Source organism: Microtus pennsylvanicus, chromosome 3, assembly GCF_037038515.1.
Source record: "Microtus pennsylvanicus isolate mMicPen1 chromosome 3, mMicPen1.hap1, whole genome shotgun sequence".
Classification (NCBI taxonomy): domain Eukaryota; kingdom Metazoa; phylum Chordata; class Mammalia; order Rodentia; family Cricetidae; genus Microtus; species Microtus pennsylvanicus.
This window is the reverse complement of record NC_134581.1, coordinates 75193809-75219035: the sequence shown is the minus strand read 5'-3', so window position 1 is coordinate 75219035 and position 25227 is coordinate 75193809. Positions and strand designations below refer to the sequence as shown.

The window sequence follows — 25227 nt, the reverse complement described above, 5'->3', positions numbered from 1 at the left end:
CTCTTCCCAGTGCAGTGTACAGGAGGCAAGAGCCATAAGCACACACATCTCATTATGCTCAAAGCACCAGCTAGTGCAGGGACCTCACCAAGAACTGGTCATTTGAGAGCTGAGAGGATGCATTCCCTGAACCCCAGAAATCCTGGACAGACCCTTTTCCAAATACGCTTCACAGACGGCAGAGCTTCAGAGGAGGAAAAGTGAGGTCCGAGGCTCTAGCAGCAGCGTTTCCAGGCTCTTACCTCGTACTCAAAGTTACCTCCCAGGGCACTGAGGTCCAGGTGCAGGTTCTTGAGAAGTTCACCGGAGCTTCGGACACTCTGCAAGAAGAAAACAACTATGAGCAGTGTCTTAGTTAGGGTTTCTGTTGCTATGATAGCGTTCATGACCAAAAGCCAGTTGGGGAGGAAAGGGCTTACTTCAGCTTCCACTCTCAGGGCATAGTCAGCTACCAAAGGAACTTGGAAGGGACCAGCAGCCAGAACTAACGCAGAGACCATGGAGGAGTGCTACTTACTAGCTTGATCCTCTTGCTCAGCCTGCTTGTTATTTATTTATTTGTCTGTTTGTTTATGGTTTCTTAAGACAAGGTTCTCTCTATAGCTCTGGCTGGCCTGGAACTCACTTTGTAGCTCAGGCTGGCCTCCAACTCACAGAGATCTGTCTGCTTCTGCCTCCCAAGAGCATGGATTAAAGGTGTGTGCCACCACTACCTAACTGCTTAGCCTGCATTTGTATGCAGCTCAGTCAGGACCACCTGTTCAGAGACAGCACCATCCACAACATGGGCACACACTAATCACTTATTAAGAAAATGGTTCACAGGCTTGCTTACAGACCAATCCTATGGAAGCATTTTCTCACTTCAGGGTTCCCTCTTCTCAGATAACTCTAGCTTGTGTCAAGTTGACAAAAAGAAAAAAGTGCTAAGTCTAAAGAAATTGGCCAGCCAACACGAAGGGCATGCGCGGAGAGTAGGGGTGCCCTGGTAAGGCTTTGGAGGACTCCAGGGCAGGCCTTCCACTAAGGCCTCGCTAAGCAACCCTGTATCCAGTGAGCACAAGGCAAAGCAAGTGTGTTGTGGTCTCCAGCTCAGACCTAAGAGGCATACAGACTGGTCGAGAAAGAAAGTTATGGGTGGAAAAAAACACTTTTATTTATTTTTAAAATGGCTGGGAGGTTAGCCAAATAGAACTAATCCATGTATCTACCAACAGATGAGTGCATAGACAGAACATGGAACACGCACAACAGGCTTCAAAATGAGTGTTTACATACTCGCTGCAGCATACTGAGTGAGAAGGTGCCAGACATCAAAGAAAACACTATGTGATTTTATCATATAAAACAAAGAGAACTGGCAAAGTCATGAGCCACAAAAAAAAAAAAAAAGAGTTAGAGGTTACCAGGGGCTGGAAGAAAAAGGATAAAAGGATGTATTTTTTGGTGGCTAGAATCTGGGACTATATACAAGTTCTGAAAGTGGACAGTAGTGATGGTAACATATCATTATGAAAAAAACTAATATCCCTGAACTACTGTATAGTTAGAGTAAGTTGGGGGCTGGAGAGATGATGGCTCAGCAGTTAAGAGTACTGTACTGGCTGCTCTTCCAAAGGACCCAGGTTCAATTCCCAGCACCCACATGGCATCTCACAATTGTCTGTAGCTCCAAGATCTGACATCCTCACACAGACACGCATGCAGGAAAAACATCAATGCACATCAAATAAATAAATAAACAAAATCTTTAAAAATAAAGAAATATAAAGATATAGAATAAATAATAAAAAGTTAAAATTCTTACCTGGGTGCAAGAGAGCTTTACCATGATTTAAATACATATAATATGTATATATACCCAGAGGGTTTCTAGGCCAGAAAGGGGACCTCACAGTGGAGGCCCAAAAATGTGAGCCTATTCCACCTTGTCTGGAGGTCAGAGAGTCTAAGCTTGCTCAAAGTTGTTGACACAACTGTGGCTAAACACCCTGGCCTAGGGTGTGGTTAGTTGGTGTTCTGGACGTTAAGATGGCCTGTGGGGGTAGATCCACTCCTCCCTGACCAAAGGTCAGAGAATTCAAGCATACTTCTGCTCCTTCTTTGGAAATAGGAGGTTTGATCTAGAGATACTTGATCTAGGGAGGGTTCACTGCCTACACAACAGAATGCTTTTTTCAAGGAATGATGACTTATTGTCTCAAGTATTGGGGCAAGTAACTGTCCTAGTTGTCCTTTGTAAAAACAGCCTTTTGCTTTCATCTCCACCCCCTTTAGTACTGGGGTATAAAAGTGTACGGAAATTAAACATGGGAGAACTCAGAAGAATTCAGCATTTAGTATTCAGTATTTGCTGAGTTGCCCTCCCGTTACCATCCTATGTCTCTGTGATCTTTCTTTCTTTCTTTTTTTTAAAAAATATTTATTTATTTATTATATATACAATATTCTGTCTGTGTGTATGCCTGCAGGCCAGAAGAGGGCACCAGACCTCATTACAGATGGTTGTGAGCCACCATGTGGTTGCCGGGAATTGAACTCAGGACCTTTAGAAGAGCAGGCAATGCTCTTAACCACTGAGCCATCTCTCCAGCCTCTCTGTGATCTTTCTTATCTCTGCTCCTCCTATTTAACTTTTCTAACCCACACGCTCCTACCCTGGAACATGTGAACCCACCAAAGCTAGGATCGCGGCAGAAGTCACCCCAAAAAGGTGGCTCCCAACACCTCACCATTACCTGGTTGTCACTCTCCTCCTCGTCCTCCTCGTTGGTCTCTTCCCCTAAAGCCAAGAGACTGAGCGTATGCTTGCCCTCGTGGGTAGAACCCAAGAAACCCTTTGCACAAGCAGCAGTCTTGGGACCCTGTGGAGGATCCAAAACACAAAAGGAACAAGGGACTTACCAGAAAGACCTTCAGAACGACCCTGGCATGCTCCTCCCTCAATTCCCACCTAGATAGGGCCTCAATTGAGTCCCACCATGTCCATGAATCTGGCGTCTAGTTCACACTGCTTACTCCCATCCCAACTCCCACTGTCCCAGCCACGGGGGGGGGAGAGATCAGCAAAGGTAGCCTACAGCCCAGTCCAGCCCCCCCACCAGAGTGACTCTTCTCATACTAGCTGGTGAACTCTGAAGACACAGCTTATGTCTCAGGGCCAGGTCACAGTCCCGAGTAGGACACCCAGAAGGACCCACAGAAACAAATCACATGCACAGCAGAGGAAGGACTCACCAGCGTTGGTTCCCCAAGCTGCCCAGAATCTGCTGAGCTCCCCAGGCTCACACTCTGAGATCCACGAAGAGCAGAGGGTGGGGCATCCCCGAGGCCTCGTAAAGGAGCCAGGCTCCAAAGAGGGGCTTGGACTGGGGCTAAGGGGGAACCCAGGACCTGGGCAACAGAACACATCTTGTTACAAACCCCAGAAACCACGTGGCTCTCGGGGTGTTGGAGGCAGATATATAAATAAAGCATCTAAATCCTGCCCGTTCAAATTTAAACCACCTCCGCTTGGGGCTGCTAATGAAACACAACATTCAGAAATACCACGTGCTAACTGGGTGAGACTCGCAGGCCAGCTTCCTGGTAACTTGTGTGTTAGTTCACATCTGGCAGAAGCTAAGGCTGGGGGCTCTGCTCCCATTTCGGGAGCCACATACCAAGTGAACCAGATAAAGGAGGAATGAGGCAGAGATAAACCCCAGCAACTAGAAGTCTCTACACTTGATGCCTAAAACTGAGGAGCCGAGAAAAAGTAGTCTCGACATGATACGGACAGAGATAGAAGCAAACACCAGAAGAAAGTGCAAGCCTTCTCGGAGGGCTGTGCACTCAGGAGGCCACTATACATAAACACGTGCCTTGTCATTTGACTTGCTCTCCCTGGTTCTCAGGAGAGCCAAGGGAAGGCCACCTTCACGCCAGTGAGAACTGGAGTCAAAATCCAGGCTGGGTCCGAATGTGTGACCCCTCTGGCTGCTCACAGCTCCTCACATTCCCTTTTCCTTCATCTGAAGATGATGGAGAGGGTCCAGGCTTGGCCCTACGGGGTCTGCTAAGAAGCTCCGAGGAGAGGATGGACACAAGGGGTCTCTGTAAGGGGCGTAGGGCTGTAGCGATATTATGGAATCAACCATCTGGCCTAAAAGAAAAGCCAGAGGCCAGCCTAGGGGCCAGAGAGAGGGCCCACTGGCTAAGAGTCTGCTGCTCTTCAGAGGATCTGAGTGCATTCAGTTCCCATACCTACTTCAGGTAACACACACACACCACTGCCTGACACTCCAGTTCTAGACCATCTCAGACGCCCTCTTCTGGCCTCCACAAGCACCTGCAACTCCAGTTCTAGACCATCTCAGACGCCCTCTTCTGGCCTCCACAAGCACTTGCACTCACACAAACATACACTCACACACTCACATGCACACAGTCGAAAATAAAATCTTAAAAAAGAGATGGAGCAGGAGAACTGACTCAGAGGTTAAGAGCACTGGCTTCTCTTCCAAAGGACCCAGGTTCAATTTTCAGCACCCACATGGCAGCTCACAATTTTCCCTAATGCCAGTTCCAGGGTACCCGACACCCTCACACAAAATACATGCAGGCAAAACACCAATGCACATGAAATAAAAATAAATGAAGTTTAAAAAAAAAGATAATGACACATGCTTTTAATCCAGCACTCGGGAAATAAAAGCAGACGGATCTCTGTGAGTTCAAGGCCAGCCTGGTCCACAGAGTGAGTTCCAAGACAACCAGGACTGTTACACAGAGAAACCTTGTCTCGAAAAATTTTTTAAAAGCCAGGCAGTAGTGGTGTACACTTTTAATCCAAGCACTTGCGAGGCAGAGGCAGGCAGATCTCTGTGAGTTTGAGACCAGCCTGGTCTACAGAGTGAGTTCCAAGACAGGCTCCAAAGCTACACAGAGAAATTCTAGAGAAAAAAAAAAAAAAGCAGGAGATCAGCATAGCATACTGGGGACAGAAAGCAACGCTTTTCAAAACTTTCCTCAAACTTATCATATTCGTTTATCTATATATGAATATGATAAACATATATAAAATACACACACACACATATAAAACAGAAAGAACAGCCAAGCAGTGGTGGCACACATCTTTAGTCCCAGCACTTGGAAGGGATAGGCAGGCAGATCTCTGTGAATCTGAGGCCAGCATGATCTACAGAGCCAGTTCCAGGACAGCCAGGGCTACACAGCAAAACCCTGTCTTGAAAAAACAAAGAGAACATATTCTCCTCCACACTAAACCCCAAGGAGTGAAAAAGAAAGGTGGGTCCCAAGGTCAGAGTCACTACCCTCTCGGCCAGTCTGGTCCAGGGAAGAGGTCCCTGGGCAAGCCCCAGAGGGCCTGTTTCTGCAGTCAGGGGATACCTGAGTCTTGGCTGAGAAGTGAGGTAAGACATCCCTTACCTCTGCAGGTGGCCAGACATCTGGCCTGCTGTAGAACGTCTCTGTCAAGAAAAAAGCTACCGATACATAGAATCAGACAGTGGTGCTGAACACTGGGTCGTGTTCTTCTCACAAACCACCTAAGGTGGGCTCTATCACCATGCAGAGACCCCACGTGAGTAAACGGAGGTAGGCGTGGTCGAGAATCCTATCCAAAGTCACAGACTTAGTGGGGCAGAGAGAGAGGGGACTGAGCCCAGGATTATCTTGGAGAGGGGATTTCGTATGGTCTCATGACTGTGGTCGGAAGCAGTGCAGGAAGCTGAGCCTGCCCCGCCTGCTCAGCCCTTCCACCAGTCCAAGCATATCAGCAAGTGAAATCCTTCCCACACTGTATTTATAGAAAATTACAGACTCCTAACATGGCTAATTTGCTAACGTGCTGGGGGCTTGAGGGAGGGAGACAGGCATGCTGGGGCCTTTGTTCTCTTGGGCCTTTACTGAATCAGTGGTTAGCAGGGAAATTATACATCCCTGGCTCCTAGCTGATCATCTTCTATAGACGGCCATTAACTCTGAGCATGGGCCTGTGCGTGCCATTGTCCTTCAGAGCTGATAAACTTGATGCCATTGGGCTAATTAAAACTTTCAGGATAATCTGTGGCTTATCTGATATTTATAGTACTACAGTAGTTATTAGGACTAACAGAGAACCAGTGTGTGTCGGCAATTAGGGACCAGAGGGAACAACTGGGTAAAGTCACAGCTGGGCCGCAGCAGAACACCTAGGGAATTCAGATTGAGCCCCGTGGTCCTATCTGACTTGATTTCTCAATGAAGAATTGGGTGACTCTTGAAAGGGACAAAGGGAAAGAATGACAAGGCCAGCCCCACCCGGTAGGGAAGTGAAGTCACAAACAGGGTCCACACAACCTGACATAGGTTAGCCATGTGATTTTCTGGGGACCCCAGGAGGCAAGGAGCAGAAGCAGCTGCATGGCGGTGCTGTGTGCCTGCCTGCAGGAAGGGAAACAAAGCTTTGGGGATGAGTACCTGCTGTGAACAGCTGGCTCTTCTCAAGAATCGGCTGGTAGAAAAGACTTCCCAAACCCCAGAAAGGGCCTGGATTCTGTCTAAGGGCCAGCATGGGTACCACCTTGCCCACCCTAAGAAGAACTCCTTTCAAAGCCTATGACCCACGCAAGAGCATGGCTACACCTAGGCAAGAGCACCCAGAGATGCCCTCAGCTCTAGCCTGCAGCTGATAAAGAACAACCTTGAGCTGGGCGGTGGTGGAGCACACCTTTAATCCTAGCACTAGGGAGGCAGAGGCAGGCGGATCTCTGTGAGTTCGAGACCAGCCTGGTCTACAAGAGCTAGTTCCAGGACAGGCTCCAAAACCACAGAGAAACCCTGTCTCGAAAAACCAAAAAAAAAGAAAAGAAAAAAAAGGACAACCTTGAAATCCAGGTCACTTCAGCAGGTGGTCACTCAGGTAGTTAAGGGATCCTCAGGTACTGAAGGAGGGTTAGCATCAAGAAAGCAGACCTGAGAAGGCTTTGGAGCAGGAGCAATTCTACCTGTTCCAGCCCTGCTGAGCTCAGGGGCCCCAGACCTTAGGCCCCACTTTCTAAGAAGCCTACCTGGCTGAAAAGCTGCATCTTGCTTGTCTCTGCAGCAAGCCCGGTGTCAGAACTCGGCTGGACTAGCCCCTGCCTGAGGCCACTGCTTAGCTGGCACTGTGCTTGCTGAGAGATCTCCTGCCTGGCAGAGGCGGCGATCACTTCTGGAGAACGTTCCAGCAGTTCCGGCCCCCAAGCCAGTAGCCCCGAGTCCCTCTCCTGAGCTCTGACGGCCTTGTGTTCACCCTCACTACACATCCTGGATGACTCGGTGGCCATGCCACAGACCATGCCGGCGACGTCTTTGCACGGCATTTCCTGCACGTTCTCAGGCAGTTCCAGGCCCTCCAGCCGCCTGGAGAGCTTGACCATCTGCAGGATGTGCTGGTAGAATCTCTGGTCCTCAGAGTAGTCTTCACTCTCCGACTTCTCCTCAGCAGAGCTCTGTGTGGGGGGTAACTGGGGCACCAGGAAAGGGCAGAACCGCACATCTCTAGGCCCTGGGTCTGACTGGCCCATGACAGGAACACAGCCCTGGGGGCTCTGCAGGTCCCAGGGGAAGTTGTTTACCTCACCTAGGACCTGTGAGCCAAGGCGAGAGACCAGGCTGCTGCCCCCTCCACTACTGCTATCCGAGTCAGCCCCGGGCACACTAGGCTCCCTATCTTCATTGGGAAACTCCAGAGACTCGTGTGGATGGTGTCTCCCTTTACTGTCAGAATCCTCTGAAGGCGGCTTTGAAGCTAGTTCTGATGCCAGGGTATCAGGTGGCATCAGGGAGAGGCCATGTGGTACATCTTCAGCTGAAGCCTCTGGAACCTCGGGAGCAGCAGGCTCCACTTCCTTGCAGCTCTCTGTGGTGTCCTTGTTGACAAGATTGGAGACCTGTCCTATCCAGAGTCCAGGAGGCTCTCTCCTCCACCTCCCCCTACCCAGGTCCCCGCCTTCCCCAGGAACTCCCTGCCAGCTCAAGTCTTCTGCTGGGCTGCTCTCTAGTAAAAACAGCTTGCTTTTCCTGGCAGGCAGTGCGTGGTCAGACGAACAGAGGGACAGGGAGGGCTCCTCCTCAGAGGATGGCAAGGGAATGGGGCTCTGACCTTTGTCCCCTCCAGGGCCAGTACAGCTCAGTGTGGCCACGCTGTGACTACGCTGCTCCCCTTTCAGCCGCAGGCCTCTGGGGGCTTCGGGAAGTTTAGAGTGGACAGGAGTCTGGCTCCTGCATTCTAACGCATCCTGACCATTCTGGAGCAGCTCAGGGATCTGGGTGCCCCCCATGCCGGGTTTCTGCTGTCTGCTCCTCAGTTCCAGCTGTTCTATTTCAGGATCTGAAAATCCCAGGTAGATTTTCTCTGTTGCTCTCTGAATTGACTCCAGACCCTGTGGGTCTCCTAACTCTGTCTTGCACTGGACCGAAGGCCTGCCTAAGATTTTCTCCACATCAGCAAAGATTTGGTGGGTCCGAGGAGCTTGGCCTTTGGAGAGTGGCTGTAGCTTGCCAGGAAGGGCACCCATGAGGGGCCATGGGGTTTCGCCCAGCATGCACAGGCTCCTCCCTTTCTTAAAGGAGGCCTCACTTCTAGCCTGCACCTCTTGGTCGAGGTCCAGATCAGCAAGCCCAGGTGCTGGGAGAGGGGACAGGCCACGGAGAAAGGAGGAAGAAGGCAGAAGTCCCTGCTCAGGCTGTGTTTCCTAGATGGGTATATAAACATGCAGAGAAAACAGGGGCTGATGGATTCTTGCTACCTCAGCCCAAGACCCACAGCAGAAAACCACCCTCCTTAAAGTAAAGCAGAAACCAGACAGAGAGAGAAGAAAGGCCAAAATTCCCTTAGGCTAAATATACATCCCTTTCTAGGTTCTAGCTCCCCTCTAAAGAGAGGGGGGAAAACCAACAACAACCATGTTAACAGTCTATAAACGTTGCTCCATAGAGCCCTGGGCACTCAGTTCCTAGGGTGCTACCACAGGGTGAAGGCTACAATATGGTTGACAGGAAAGAGAACCACAGCCCCCGGTAAACCAGAGTAGCCCTGTTTTTTTTTAAACTGGCCTCACAGAACAGCCATCTAAAGGCAGCACTTTACCTCTCACCAAAGCCAGGAGACCACAGCCATGTGACCAGCCCTCAGATTCATGATCAGTTAACTTTATAAAAGCCTTATCAAGGATTCCCAGAAATGTCCCATGAGGAAAAGAAGAGAGGAAGTCCTGGAAACTCAGCCAAGCGCCTTCTACCACCAGCACAGGTTGGTACTGCTTAAAAGACTTCCAGTCTCAGAATCTTGGGGCTACCAGAAAACCTTAGAATAAGCCACCCTCTGTAAATACACCAACCAGCCAGCTGGGAGCACACTTCTCCAGAGGCCCAGACCTCTGAGCCTATGTAGCCCATGATCCTCGGCCTGACCACTCGCAAACTCAAGCTTGAGGTGCCTGGCCGGGGCCCTCAGAATCCCATTGAGGATGCAGGGTTGCCCAGCTGTCTTTTCCTAGAACTACAGGGGGATCCTTTCTAACAAGGAGCTTCTGGGTCTCAAACACACATTCACAGAAAAGTCCGTCACCCGAGCCCACTCTGAGTCAGGCTGGAGCCTGCCAGATGCCAAAATACCATTTCAGATTATCCTGGGCTAGCATTCACCTTCCGCTCTTCAAATACATGATAATATTAGAAAATTCTAAGATTCTATTTGGAAAGCACCTGTCTGCATTCTTCTGTAGGAAACCGGGCATAAAGCTGTGGGGAGGTAAGGGAGGCAGAGCAGCCACGGAACCTGGACATGACCGTTCAAGGCCAGAACTGACACTTTAGGAAAGAAGAACTGGGCTGTGGATGTGGCTCTTCACAAGGCTGAACGAAGCTGCTGCCTCAGGCTGCCGGCCCCACACCTGCACGAAGGGCACAGAGTCTGTCCTGAACCACAAGGTCTCACTCAGCAACTCCTGAAGTAAGGGTGATCACCTGCGCCTCCTACGTTCAGATGTGCTGAGTGAGAAATAATTAATGGGAAGAGCCCTCTGAACTCAGTACAAAAGCTACTAGAGACCACGGGGAGTACATACCGTTTAACTGCTGCTACCCTCCAAGGACGCTGGCCACAAAGACCACGGATGACGTCAATAAAGCCAACGGCATGTACATATCAATTACAGGCTGACCTCAAAATCGTGATCTCCAGGCTCAGCCTTCCAAACACTAGGATTGCAGGCATGCACCACCAAGCTTTTCTTTTCAAACTTGAAGGCACTGGTGTAACGACTATTTTAGGGTAACCATGACCCACACCAGGGAGGCCTGATGCCAGCTTGTCAACCGCAACCATCTCGCTGTTCCCCAGCCTTCCAGGGTAGGGAACAGTGCCACTTCTTTGTCAAATGCAAAACACACACGGTCCTTACCCCCCTGACCTCACACTGTCACTAACCCTGCCATGTAGCACGTGCTCCCCAAGGAGAGAGAAAGAATTACTTAGAGAAGTAACAACTGCTAGAAGCTGAAAGAAAAAAGCCACCAGGTAAAATCAGACAGTGCCCTGTCAAGAGTTCACTACTGTTTTCACTCCTGGAGGGTCCCACACCCCTTGGGCTGCAGCTTGTCTCAGGCTGACTCACCAGGGGACTTTTGGACGTCTCTTTGTCCTTCTTGTTTTTCTTTTCCTTTTTCTTTTTCTTGTCTTTCTTCTTAATGGCCCCAGGAGTCAACCACTTCTCCCGCTCTTGGATGACCAGCTTTCGATAGTGCTCATCACATGGATGGTCCCAAATGGACTGACCAGTGTTGAAGTTGAAATAGTAGATGTCACCTGTGATGTTCTGGCTAGGAGTGAGAGAGTTCAGAAGTTAGTCCTTTCCAAGGTCCAGCAAAAACATAATTCTTTAAAAAAGGATAAATACTGAAATATATAAAATAACATAGCAATGAATAGTTATTTATTTCTTAAAGTGTGTTAAACATCAAGTTTGACACTAAAAAATAAACAAATAAGGAATTGAGAAATATTAGGAAATTACCCAGAATACAACATGGGAGATAAGATGATATATTTAAATATAAGAAATAAATTATACATGGAAGATAAATAAATTATGGACATTCAATGCTGCAACATTCTTTTTTCTCTTTCTTTGTTGATTTTATCTTTTTTTTATAAATTTATTTATTTATTTATTATGTATACAATATTCTGTCTGTGTGTATGTCTGCAGGCCAGAAGAGGGCACCAGACCCCATTACAGATGGTTGTGAGCCACCATGTGGTTGCTGGGAATTGAACTCAGGACCTTTGGAAGAGCAGGCAATGCTCTTAACCTCTGAGCCATCTCTCCAGCCCCGATTTTATCTTATTTTTTAACAAGCAACAAACTTCTGAAAGATTACTCAAGGAAAAGAGAGAACTAAAAATAAACTAGTTGATTTTTTTTAATGGGGCTGGGGAGAAGAAGGCTCAGCAAGAGCACCGGCTGCTCTTCCAGAGGGCCAGGTTTGATTGTGAGTACCCACTTGGTAAGGTTTACAACGACTTATAATTTTAGTTTCAGAGGCTCTGACACCCTATTCTGACCTCCATATGCAAATATATATGTATATATAAGTAATAAAATAAAAATAAATAAACTGCCAAGATTCATTCCCAAAGAATTGACCAGGCCTGGGGATATAGCTCAATTCACATCTTCCATACAGCAGCTCACGACTGCCTGTAACTCCAGTTCTAGACTCCTGTTTTGCTTTGTTTTGTTTTTGTTTTGTTTTTTTAAGATTTATTTATTTATCATGTATACAACATTTCTTCCATGTATGCTTGCATGCCAGAAGAGGGCACCAGATCTCATTATAGATGGCTGTGAGCCACCATGTGGTTGTTGGGAATTGAACTCAGGACCTCTGGAAGAGCAGTCAGTGCTCTTAACCTCTGAGCCATCTCTCCAGCCCTTGTTTTTGTTTTTTGAAACAGGGTTTCTCTGGAGCTTTGGAGCCTGTTTTGGAACTAGCTCTTATAGACCAGGCTGGCCTCAGACTCACAAAGATCTGCTTGCCTGTCTCCCAAGTGCTGGAATTAAAGGTGAAGGTGTGTGCTACTGCCGCCCAGAAGTTCCAATCTCTTGACACCCTCTTCTCACCTTCTCAGGCACCTGCATTCATGCTGTACATACAGACAAGTAGGCACACACATATACATGTAAATAATTTTTAATTATGTTTCTATACGCAGTAGTCTATGCACAGTACTTGAATTCAGTACTTTCTGCTCTGAGATAGTAGAGATGGTCCAACCCTCTAATCTCAGGAGGTGGAACTTGGAGGACCTAAAGTTCAAGGTCATTATCTTTTTCTACTTGAGGCCAGCCTGGGCTATATGGAGAGACTCTGCCTCAAAGGACAAACCAGAGAACTGACCTGAATACGCTATATCTCATGGGGGCAAGGATGAGAAAGGGTCTCATTATAGGGAACTAGCTGGACAGGAACTACCTACGTAGACCAGACTGGGATGGCCTTGAACTTACAGCAATCCTCCTGCCTTTGCTTTTGCTTTTGTCCACTTATACACACACAGCTTTCTTTTTTTAGAACTAGATTAAAGTTAAAACTTTTCCCACAAAGAAAATACTAAGCCCAGACGATTGCAGTAGTAAATTCCATCAAATATTTAAAGCAGAATAGCAGCAACCCTACACAAGCTTGTCCATAAACCTGAAGAGGAAGAAATTCTCATTCTGTGAGAACAAAAACACGGCACAAAACAAGATAAAGACATTAGGAGAAAATGATACTATAGACCTGTTTCCCTCCCCATGGACACAGATGCAATAACACTTAATGCAATTTTACAAGATCAAATCCCATAAAATATAAAAATGATCATACATCATGACCAAGTGGAACTACCCCAGGAATATGAAATCTGGTTCGACGTTTGAAAGTCAAGGTCAAGAGAGATGGCTCAGCTGATGAAGGTGCTTCTGGCCAAGCCTGAGGAATGGAGTTCACTGCCAGGATCCCACATGGTAGAAGGATAGGACCAACTCCCACAAATTGTCCTCTGACATCCATCCATTCTTACAAGTACTGTGGCATGCCCACTCCACAAATAAATTAATAAATAAATGCAATTAAAAATTGATTTAAAAATTTGAAAAATCAATCAATAAATTGACTGTAAGAAAAGACTAAAAAGAAAACCACCACCTAATTTTATCAAGAGATGTAGAAAAGCACTGGGTAAAATCCATCCACCAGCAACAGCACAAATGTAGCGATATTTTTATGTTTTAACAAGTAAAGCTTGTCTGAAGATCAGAGGGCAGAGCTAAACCACTAAACACCAATGAGTGGTGGCAGACACCTTTAATCCCAGGACTAGGGAGACAGAGGCAAAGGGATCTCTGTTAGTTCAAGGCCACCCGGCTACACAGGATTGAATCTAAAAGAGAAACAGAGCTCACAAAGGCAATCCCAGCAGTAGGGAGGTGGAGACAGGAGTGCTGTGGCTGGGTGGAAAGAGGATTGAATGTAAGGTGGGAGGAGACAGGAGCTCAAAGCAGTCTGAGGTTTGGTGGAGACAGTTGCAGTCCAAGGACACAGTCTGAGGAGTAGTCTGAAGCAATCTCAGGAGGCAGTCTGAGGACAGGATTACCCCTTCAGTCTGAGCAACGGTAGAGGTAAGAACATTCTAGTGGCTGCTGCTCTGCTTCGCCAGCCCTTCAGCTTTCATCCCCTAATATCTGACTCTGAGTTTTTGCTGGGTTTTGGAGCCTGTCCTGGAACTAGCTCTTGTAGACCAGGCTGGTCTATAAATTCCGCCTGCCTCTGCCTCCCGAGTGCTGGGATTAAAGGCGTGCGCCACCACCGCCTGGGCCTCTTTTTGGTTTCTTGAGACAGGATTTCTCTGGGTAGCTTTGATGCTTGTCCTGAACCTAGTTCTTGTAGACCAGGTTGGTCTTGAACTCACTCACAGAGATTAAAGGCGTGCACCACCACTGCCTGGCTCCTGACTCCGAGTTTTTATCATTAAGAACAATTAGAATTTACGCTACAACAAACTCTACTGACAGAGAGGCATCTACAGGAAGCCCACAGCCAGAAGCTACCAAATGCTGAACAAATGAAAGCTTCCACCCTAAGATCAGGAACAAAGCAAAGACATCCTCCATCACTGCCTCTACTTAATGATGCTGAGGCTCTAGTCACTGAGGTACAAAATAGCAAGAAAAGGCAACAAGATTAGAAAGCAGGAGGCAAAATACCTTTATTCCTAGGAGACACAATCACTTCTGCAGAAAATCCTATGGAATCTTAAAAAAAATAAATAAATAAAGCTACTAGGCCTGACATAATTGATTTTAGCAAGGTTGTACAGTGCAAGATCAATATACAGAAACCAATTTTACTTCTCTATAAAAGCAACAAAGCATTGGAAACTAAAAATACAGCAGTTACAGAGGCATCAAATATGAACTACTTAAGGATAAATCTGATAAAGAGAGACAACACATGTACACAAAAGCTATTAAACATTTCTGAGCGATATTAAAGGAAGCCTAAATAAATGGAAACAGACCGTATTCATGGGCTGGAAGATTCAATACCATTTAAGATGCCTGTTCCCCTCACACTGACTTACGTGCGGTCCCAATCCAAACAGTAAAGTGACAAGACATGAAAATGCAAAGAACTTCGAGTGAGACTTTGAAAATGGGAACAAGGGGCTGGAGAGGTGGCTCTTAGAGGACCCAGGTTCAAGTCCCAGCACCCACAGGGTAACTCACATTCACCAGCAACTCTAGTTACAAGGGATCCAACTCCCTCTTCTGACTTCTCAGGCACTAAGTATGCATGTGGTACACATACATACATGCATGCAAAATACCCACAAATATTAAAATCACAAAAATACTAAAAGAAAAATGGGAACAGGGTTAGAATGCCTACCCTGGAAGATTTCAAGACTTATTATAAAGCCATGTGGTCAGGAGAGAATAGCACAGAACACATGAGTACATCAATGGCAGACAGCAGGGAATACAGAAACAGATATTTTTTTCCAGTGACTATGGGTATTTTGTCTGCATGTATGTCTGTGCACCACATTTTTGACTGGTACCCTGGGTGCCCCTGAACTTCTCAGCACGATGGACTGGGAGCTAAAACTGGGGGCTGAAGCAACCCCTCCTCCCCTAAGTTACTTTTGGTTAAGGTATTTTATCACGGCGACAAATTAAACTATTACAGGTAGGTAAACCAAGCATGGTGGCATATACCTATAACCCCGGCATCCAGAAGGCAGAGGAGGAGGATCACAAGTCCTCAGCTACATGGAAAAACCGCGTTTAAAAAAAACACCTATAACCTCAACGCATGCAAGAGGATTAGGAGTCCTGGGTCATCCTCAGGACTTGTGAGACCTTATCTAAGAAGAAAAGCAGACAGACAAGGTGGTCATCCTCAGGACTTGTGAGACCTTATCTAAGAAGAAAAGCAGACAGACAAGGTGGTCATCCTCAGGACTTGTGAGACCTTATCTAAGAAGAAAAACAGATAGACGCGGTGGTGCACACCTGCACTCCGGGAACTCAGAGGATGGAACCAGAAGGATCACAAGTTTAAAGCTATCCTAGTCTACATAACAAGACTGTCTCAAAGGAAAAAAAAATTATACTGACATAGAGCAACAGTGCACATAACGTAACAGTTATGATTAAAACAATAAAACGTAAGAGGAGTGTATGTGCTAAAAGTTCTAGGAGGAATTTAAAAATTGACAGTAATTAGGCTTGGGAAAGAGAATGGGATAAAACATGACAGGTACAAATAACTTTCAATAACTTATGCTTTTTAGAAAACGAAAAACAGCCGGGCAATGGTGGCGCACGCCTTTAATCCCAGCACTCGGGAGGCAGAGGCAGGTGGATCTCTGTGAGTTGAGTTCGAGACCAGCCTGGTCTACAGAGCTAGTTCCAGGACAGGCTCCAAAGCCACAGAGAAACCCTGTCTCGAAAAACAAAACAAAACAAAACAAAAAAAAAAACAGTCCATGGTCCCCCGTAGGACAAGGGAGTGCCAGCCACACTAGCAGGTACAGGAAGGCAGCTGGCCCTAACCAGACAGCTCCCCACCCTCCATCAGGAAGGGCACTGGGACCAAACAAAGCGCTAGATCCAAACACAAGCTTGAGTTCTCAGCACCGGGAATACAGTCGGAAGCGCTAACAGATTTCCTAGAGGAAAGATACGAACCTGGAGATAGTCCAAGGAGAGTCTGCTAAAAGAGCAACAGAACAAGGAGCCTGTCGAGTGAGCGGAGCCGAGAATAAGGAGGGTTAGATAGAGAGATGTGCGTAAGGAGAGTAAGGTGGGGAGATAGCTCAGCAGTTACAAGCGCTTGCTGCTCCTGCGGAAGACCAGAGTTTAATTCCCAGCATCCACATGGTGGCTAGCAACCATTTCTAACTACAGTTCCAAGGAATCTGAAGTCCTGCTTCTGCAGGCACCAAGCACATACATGGTGCACACACATATATGCAGATATAACAGTTATACACTTAACGACAAGCATGGCAGTACACATCTGATCCACACACACATGTATATACACAGAGACACATACACACACACACACACACACACACACCACTGAATCCCAGAGTCGGGTCCCTCTGTCTCTGACAGGCCAAGTTAGTGAGCTACTTACTGTAAAGACTTACCATGGTTTCCAGCCCTTGGGCAATGGCGCTTCAATACCCTCCCTCGCCAGCCACATCAGTTCTGGTTCCTTGATGGGGTCAATACCAATCACTCTGGCAAAGTCAAGGATTTCTGCAAAAAGAGGAGAGTGAAGGAGGAAGGTGGGAGGGTAAGAGAAAGGAGGAAGGGGAGGTGTATAAGAAGTAAAATTGAGTCAATTCTTTTCTGGATTTTCATTTACTCGTCAAGTTCCCGTAAATGATAAAATATGGTTTCTCTAAATATAAATAATAAATATACAGCCCTAAATCTGGATGTGGCGGTACACACCCACAATCCTAGCACTTGGGGAGAGGCAGGAGGATCAAGAGTTCAAGGTCACCTTGGCTCCACAGTGAGTTCAAGGCCAGCCGGGCTACTTGAGACCATCTTAATCATTAAAATGCTTTAATAAACAAACAGGCATAAGAATGGTTTCCTTACATCACAATTTATAAACGGCATCTAAATCAAGTCATGCTACCTCCAAACTCCCACAAATATAATCTGAAGTCACAGTTCACAAAAGGAGAGAGTAATGAAACCAAGACTCCACAGCGGGGAGGCCTCAGGAAGGACCCAGGCCACAACCGGAACCTCACAGTGGGGAGGCCTCAGGAAGAACCCAGGCCACAGCCGGAACCATCCAGAATGAGGGCAACCTTACTAAAAGATAAACTCTCAGAAGATTTACAAGAGCTGGGCTCGAATGCACTTGGCCCTCAAGCCCCAAGTGAGTATCAACTACATATGACTGAGCTCTTGAAGGACCTTGTGAACACACAGAACATGAAATAGATAGTGTGTCTTGTGACGATGGCTTGTACCGTGTGCCACTGTAGCAGAGAGAAGGCAGTGCCTGGTTCTCTGAGGGACAGGAAGGTGCCCAGCTGAGAAAGTAGATGATACTCAGGTGGCCTCTTCCCCCTCCAGTGGACCCCTCTTCTGAAAGGCGATTGTCTCTCACTCAATTGCATCATATATTCTGGACTCCACTCTGCTCTACTCCCTGAATCAGTTAGGAGAGCCCTTTGCCAGTGATCTGGAGGACAGAAGAGACTATGTACTATGATACTAAGAGCAATCTCATCTTTGGGGAAAAGGGTAAGTGAGGCGTCCATCGGAACATGTCACCAGTGGCCACCGGAATAATAAACACCCAGGCTAGAGTCTAGTCCAGGCCAGACAGATGGCACCAATACAAGGCATCTCCGTGGAGAAACTGAGGGTGACATACCTGGGGACTAGGAGATAACATTTTTTCCAAAGGGCCAGCTGACACTTAACTGGCCAGACAATGACTTATTACATGACTTTGCCTTTTGTAGTTCTGCACAACAGAGCCAGCACAATAGACCTATGGCAAGATATAACTTAGCCCATCTGGGGACTGCCAGAAACCAACATAATGGCCCAACTCAACTGGCAAGGTGGGAGAGCCATGTCACAAAAATCTGTGAAACCTCACCAAGGATACTGACTATGTGGAAGGGCATTGAATCCAGCCTGGAAACAACCAATTTCTCCCTGTAAGATCACCCCTAGGTGGGACACAGACCAGACAATGCAGAAACAAGAACAGAGAGCTGCGCAGGAAGCACAGAGGCAGAGAGGTAGTATGGCTCAGGCTGGGGTACCAGACGCTAGACTTTGGCAAAAAAAAAAGTTTTTATAAAAAAGAAAAAGCCCTAGAAAAACCTTTATGAAAATCAGGCAAGGTAGCACATGCCTGTGCCCCTGATGCTCCAGAGGAGGAGGCAGCAGGATCACTGCCAGTCTAAGGCCAACCTGACCTACATAGCAAGATTCCATGTAAAAAAAATAAGAAAAATAAATCCCAGCATTCAGGACACAGAAACAGGAGGATCTCTGCAAGTTCTAGGCCAGCCTGGTCTACATAGCAAGTTCCAGCACAGCCAGGAATATAGAATAAGATGGAAGTCAAGCATCCTTTCCCCAAAGTGCTGAGGACCAGACATGCTACAGATTTCAACCCCTTTCCAGTTTTAGAGTATTTGCATGGACTTTAGAGGTCACACCCTCATCAGAAATGTCTCATCCAAAAGGCAGATTGTAGAGCATTTTGAGATTTGAAAGAGGTGAGGGATACACAACTTGAATTTCAGAAACAATGAAGTAATGTGTGATGGTCCACGTCTGCAATCCCAGCACTTAGGAGAGGGAGGCACAGCATTAGCAGTTCACACAGTGAGAGTGAGGCCAGCCAGGCGAGGGAGGGAGGGAGGGAGGGAGGGAGGGAGGGAGGGAGGGAGGGAGGGAGGGAGGGAAGGAGAGATGTAGGGAAGGACGTAGGGAGGGATGCATTTACTCATATATACACAGTTTAAGCAAGAGTTTGAGACTCTGCCTCAAAAAAAAAAAAAAAGAAAAGAAAAAAGGAAAGAGCTGAGCAGTGGTGGCACATGCCTTTAATCCCAGCACTTGGGAGGCAGAGGCAGGCAGATCTCTGTGAGTTCGAGGCCAGCCTGGTCTACAGAGCTAGTTCCAGGACAGACTCCAAAGCTACCAAGAAACCCTGTCTCAAAAAAAAGAGTAAAATAAAATAAAAAATGAAGACAGGGCCTGGAGAGATGGCTCAGAGGTTAAGGGCATTAGCTGTTCTTCTAGAGATCCTGAGTTCAATTCTTAGCAACAACATTGTGACTCACAACCATACATAATGAAACCTGGTGCCCTCTTTTGGCCTACAGGCATACATGCAGACAGAATACTGTATACATAATAAATAAATAAATCTTTAAAAAAAAAAACATGAAGTCAGCCAGCAAGATGGCTCATCAGGTAAATACATCTGCAGTCAAGCCTGATGACCAGAGTTCAGTCCTAGAGCCTAACATGGTGGAAGGGAAGAATTGACTCCTTCAAGTTGCCCTCTGACTTCACGACGCATGCTGTATGTAGCATACACGCATATGACAAATAAATGCAAAGACAAAGCAAATTTAAGTCATTCAAGAATAACACAAAAGCCGGGCGGTGGTGGCGCACGCCTTTAATCCCAGCACTTGGGAGGCAGAGGCAGGTGGATCTTTGTGAGTTCGAGACCAGCTTGGTCTACAAGAGCTAGTTCCAGGACAGGCTCCAAAAACCACAGAGAAACCCTGTCTTGAAAAACCAAAAAAAAAAAAAAAAAAAAAAAAGAATAACACAAAAAAGATGTGTGAACAGGAATATGACATTTACACTTTACAAAGATGACAGTTCCCCCCCCCTAAACCAATCCAATATTCATCTCCACATCCAGGTATTAACAGTCCCCCCACACTGCCCTACCCAGAACTGATAGATAATCCTAGTCATGAGGCAACAAAACAACAGCCTGGCCAAGAAAACTGGAAACACTGCAGCAAGGGTGCTTTAGCCCCACTCGGTATTACAATCTGACAGAGCCTCGGAGTGGCACCGACATGTGGCTAGAGACAGACCCAAATGCACACAGCAGCAGCAGGCCAGAAGGGAGATGAGCCATCCCATTAATGGCGTAGGAACATGAGAGAAATCAGATCTCCTTTTGGTGGAGAAGGCTTTTCTAACCACGACACAACAGAAGTCAGAGGCTATTCACCATCAGACTGATAGACAACATAAAATTACAAAATCTGAGCTGGAGAGACGGCTCAGCGGTTAAGAGCACTGGCTGCTCTTCCAGAGGACCAGGGTTCAATTCACGGCACCCACACGGAGAATTACAACTGTCCGTGACTCCAGTTTGAGGGGTCGGTGGGCACCAGACACACACATGGTACAGAGACATATACTCAGAGAAAACATACACAAAAATAAACAAACAATCCACAAAGAATTATTTTTTAATTCCAAGTCTGGGGTTTTGCATCTGGGTTCAATCACTAGTACCAGAACGTGAACAACAACAGCACAGCTGGACGGTGACTCATATCGGTAATCCCAGCACTTGGGAGTCTGAAGCAGGACTGTTATAAATTGGATCTCAAAAAAATATTGGCGCAAAGGGGAGGCGGTGGCGGGGAGGAGGCAGAAATCTTTAATAAATAAATAAATTATTAAAAAAAAATACTGGCGCAAGATAATTCAGCAGGTAAAGGTGCTTGCCACCGATCCTGAAGACCTGATTCTAACTCCCGAAATCCACATGGTGGGTGAGGAGAAGCTGCCCTCTGACCCCCACAGGTTTACCACGAAGTGCACACCATGCCGCCCTCCAGCAAGTAAATGCTTAAAAAACTAATTAACAAATAGAAATGAAGAATATATTCAGTATTAGAACGTCTACGTGGTAATCAGCAAACACACTAGGCTAGAAGCACATCACAAGGTAAGTGGGATCCTAGACTCACAGGGGGCACGTATTCTTACCCTTCTCTACCAGATCCACCAACTACCTGAGCCAGAGGCATAACTTTTGTCTATGTCCACAACTCTTCCTAATGTCAGAGCAAAGTTCAATCCCTGAACAGCAAAGCACTTCAGGGTGGAAAGGCCAGGCTCTGCCACTCAGTGCAGTGTGGAGCTACAGGAACCTCCCTGAACCTCTCTCACAGGCGGGGACAAGGACAGGACCTGACTCATGGGCTACTGTGGGATTGCTTTTTGGGTTTTGTTGTGATTGCTTGAGAGAGGGTTTCGCTAAGTAGCCTTATCTGGCCTGGAACCCACTTCGTGGACCAGCCTGGTCTGGAATTCAGAGATCCTCTCTCTGCCTCCCAAGCACTGGGATTAAAGGTAAAGGCATGCACCACTATACTCCGCTTGCGGTGCAGTTTGAAAGGGAAATTAATACGAAGTTTTTAAAACAAAGACTAGAACAAAGAAACATAAATTAATAATGCTACTTTGTTTTTCTTTTTGCTATTTTTTTAAGAGAGGACCTTAAACTCACCACCTAGTGACACAGCAGTGAACTGTAGATCCTCCCTTACTGTCCTGCGACACACACACACACACACACACACACACACACACACACACACACACGCTCTTCCTGAGAGCTGTACCTTCGTATCCGGATTTAAGAGATGCTAAAACTGAACCCAGGGCTTCATACATGCTAGGCAAGCACTCCACCAACTGAGCCACAACCTTGTTGCTTTTGTTGTTGTTTTTGAGACTATGTTGCTCAAGTTGGCCTCACTCTCATCCTGGCCTTTAACTTGTAGCAATCCTCCTGCCTTAGCCCCTTAAATGCTTAGATTGCAGGGAATGTCAACATGCCAGCCTTAGCTCGTTCTAAAGAAATTATTAACATGTCATATTTCACAATATCCCCTACACTATCTCATTAAAACCAGTATGATCTCCAAGGTCAGCAAACATTTTCTATAAAGGGCCAGATAGTAAATACTGTAAACTTTGGAGGTTATAAATCTGTCACAATTATTTGACATGGCTATCATAGCATGAAGACAAGACAATCACAGAGGACATAGAAATAAGCATGGTTGTCTGCCAATAATTTGGTTTTTCGAGACAGGGTTTCTCTGTAGCTTTGGGGCCTGACTAGCTCTTGTACAAAACAAGCAAATTTTCCAACTTGGGCCCAAAGACTATAGTTTGTCATCCTCTGATTTAACCCAAATATACTGAGCAGCCCTGAGCATGAACTAACACCATATTTGAAGAACAAAAGCAAACCAGGGGGTTAGGCTTAGTGGTTAAGAGCAATGGCTGCGCATGGCGATGGTGGCGCACGCCTTTAATCCCAGCACTCGGGAGGCAGAGGCAGGCGGATCTCTGTGAGTTCGAGACCAGCCTGGTCTACAGAGCTAGTCCCAGGACAGGCTCCAAAGCCACAGAGAAACCCTGTCTCGAAAAACCAAAAAAAAGAGAGAGAGAGAGAGAGAGAGAGAGAGAGAGAGAGAGAGAGAGAGAGCGAGCACTGGCTGCTCTTGCAGAGGACTCAGATTCAGTTCCCAGCACCTATGTGGTGGCTAATAACCATCTGTAACTGGGAATCTGATGCCCTCTTCTGGCCTCTGCCGGCATTGCACACATGCAGCAAACATATGCATGGCAGGCGAAACACCCATACACCTAAGTTAATTTTTTAAAAATTGTTTAAGTAAAATCAAATATAATGTCTGCCCTCAGAGGACGATCACAACCCACCAAAGCTTCTTACCTTGCTCACTAGGGACATAGGTCTCATCAGAATCTTCCTCCAGAATCAACTGGTCACCTAAGACGAAGGGTCGTCTAGCCATGATTCAGCCTGGCGAAGCTATCTAGATCCCAGCGACCCGATCCAAAGAGAAAATCAGTGAGCTGGCCTGGAAAGGAAAGATTGAGTTAGGTCACAGCATCTAGGCCACAGCAGACCCTGAAAACCAGCATGGCTAAGGAGCCTGCCTGCAGCTCAGAGTTCCACAAACTCTGGGCCTAGGTCACGTCCCTGACTTGGTCCCGCCCAAGGTTAGCAGAGGACACACAATGCACCACGAGCGAGCGATCTTCAAGACTAGCTCTCTAACGTGTTTATCTTGAGGACTGGAGAGATAGTTCAGTGGTTAAAAGCACTGGCTACTCTTCCAGAAGACCTAGGTTTAATTCCCCAGCACCCACGTGGTGGCTCACAGCCTTCTGTAGCTCCAGTGCCAGGGAATCTGACACCATCTTCTGGTCTCTGCCTGCATCAGGGACACACAGAACACACGTACATAAATGCAGGCCAACACTATTCATATACATAACACAAAAATAAACCTTTGAGGAGTTTAACTTTGTATCCCTCCCAAGAATACCCCAAACTGTTGTATATGTCAGAAAACCCCAGTGACACGGAAAACACACACCCGTCAGTGATGCCCCTGTGCATGCCATCCAGGGCCAGAAGTCAATGTGACGTCAGCACCTGCTCTGAGAGCACTAAGACGAGGACAGTTCCCACTGAAGGAGGAGGAAAGCACTCCAGACAATGCTTGCAGGCTCTCAAGCCTGGAACCATAGCATGCATGGCAGGGGCTGGACATGGAAAGTCTCATGCCCTGTATGAAAGGAATATCACTGAGAACTTTGGGGGGAAAAAGTGACATGAGGGGCCTTTTATTTAAGACTGGCACGGCTGAATTGGAGAAATAAGAAACTGGTGTCAAGAAGGGCATTTGAGGAGGCTTCTGTCCCAATGAAAGTTAACAAGGGCTTAAACTAGGGAGCAAGAAGCAGAGTAGAAAACGGACAAAGACATGGCTATTAGGCTTAATGGGAGCACGGAGGAGGAAGGGAAGAGACGAGCTCTGATGGGTTGGGCTGTGTCCTTCCAAAACACTATGATCTGGCTTTATAAGAAGTAGTGTCAGGGCTGGAGAGATGGCTCAGAGGTTAAAAGCACTGCCTGCTCTTTCAAAGGTCCTGAGTTTAATTCCCAGCAACCACATGATGGCTCACAAGCATCTGTAATGAGATCAGGTGGCCTCTTCTGGACTGAAGGCAGACATGCAGACAGACCACTGCATACTTAATAAATAAATAATCTTGCCAGGCGGTAGTGGTGCACACCTTTAATCCCAGCACTTGGGAGGCAGAGGCAGGTGGATCTCTGTAAGTTCCAGACCAGCCTGGTCTATAAGAGCCAGTTCCAAGACAGGCTCCAAAGCTACAGAAAAACCCTGTCTCAAAAAACAAAAAATAAATAAATTAAATTTAAAAAAATCTTTAAAAAAAAAGTAGTATTATTAAGACATAATCAACATTAGATGAGGGCACAAGGATGGGGCCCTGACCTGACAGGGTTACTGTTCTAAGCAAAGGAGAAATCAGAGTTCTCACTCCATCACATGAAGACAAAGCAAGATGGTAGCCGCGTGCAAGGCAGGGGTTAGGGAGGATCTTGATCTGTGACTTCCAGCTGTTGTTTTGTTTGGTTTCGTAATTTTTTTAAGATTTATTTATTTATTATGTATCCAGTGTTCCACCTGCATGTATATCTGCAGAAGAGGGCACCACATCTCATTACAGATGGTTGTGTGCCATCATGTGGTTGCTGGGAATTGAACTCAGGACCTTTGGAATAGCAGTTGGTGCTCTTAACCTCTGAGCCATCTCTCCAGCCTGCATCCCTATTGTTTAAGCCTCCATCTATCAGTTCAAGCTGACTATGACAGGCGCTTACTTTGAAGCCAAGGTTTCCAGGCCAGAGATGCAGAGGCACCAAGTTCTTGACTGACAACTAGAGTTGTTCTCTACGTATACCGTATGTTACTTAGTTTGCATGTTGACAGTGCTGGAGATCCTCATACAAGGCTGGGACTGGTCCTTTCCTCCTGGCCCTGGTCTCACCTCTAGCTCTGGACCCCACAGTTCTATCAACCTTCCCCACAGCAGCTCACACACTGAGAGCAGAAACAAACAGGCGGTCACAGCCCTCCCCGCCTGAGTCAGCCACCCGGGGTGTGACCAGCACAGCAGGGCCTGGCCTCTCCTGCCCACTCCTTCAGAAACCTGACTATTGTACCTGGGACAACAAGCATGCAAAGTC

General features: G+C 46.9%; 1 protein-coding gene across 5 annotated transcripts in view; it reads right to left on the bottom strand.

Moving 5' to 3' along the window:
* The window catches only part of Cep164 (centrosomal protein 164), a 66190-nt gene that overhangs the window by 36788 nt on the left and 4175 nt on the right, over positions 1–25227 (bottom strand). For 3 of the 5 annotated variants that reach the window (XM_075966079.1, XM_075966082.1, XM_075966080.1), the window contains exons 2-7: positions 22876–23023; positions 16739–16850; positions 10647–10851; positions 3238–3393; positions 2739–2864; positions 243–320 (exon numbers count right to left, since the gene is read on the bottom strand). In XM_075966079.1, coding sequence (XP_075822194.1) covers positions 243–320; positions 2739–2864; positions 3238–3393; positions 10647–10851; positions 16739–16850; positions 22876–22957 — 759 coding nt within the window. In that variant the 5' untranslated portion in view covers positions 22958–23023. The remainder of the gene's footprint in view (positions 1–242; positions 321–2738; positions 2865–3237; positions 3394–10646; positions 10852–16738; positions 16851–22875; positions 23024–25227) is intronic. The other 2 variants (XM_075966081.1, XM_075966083.1) reach the window with 2 other exon arrangements.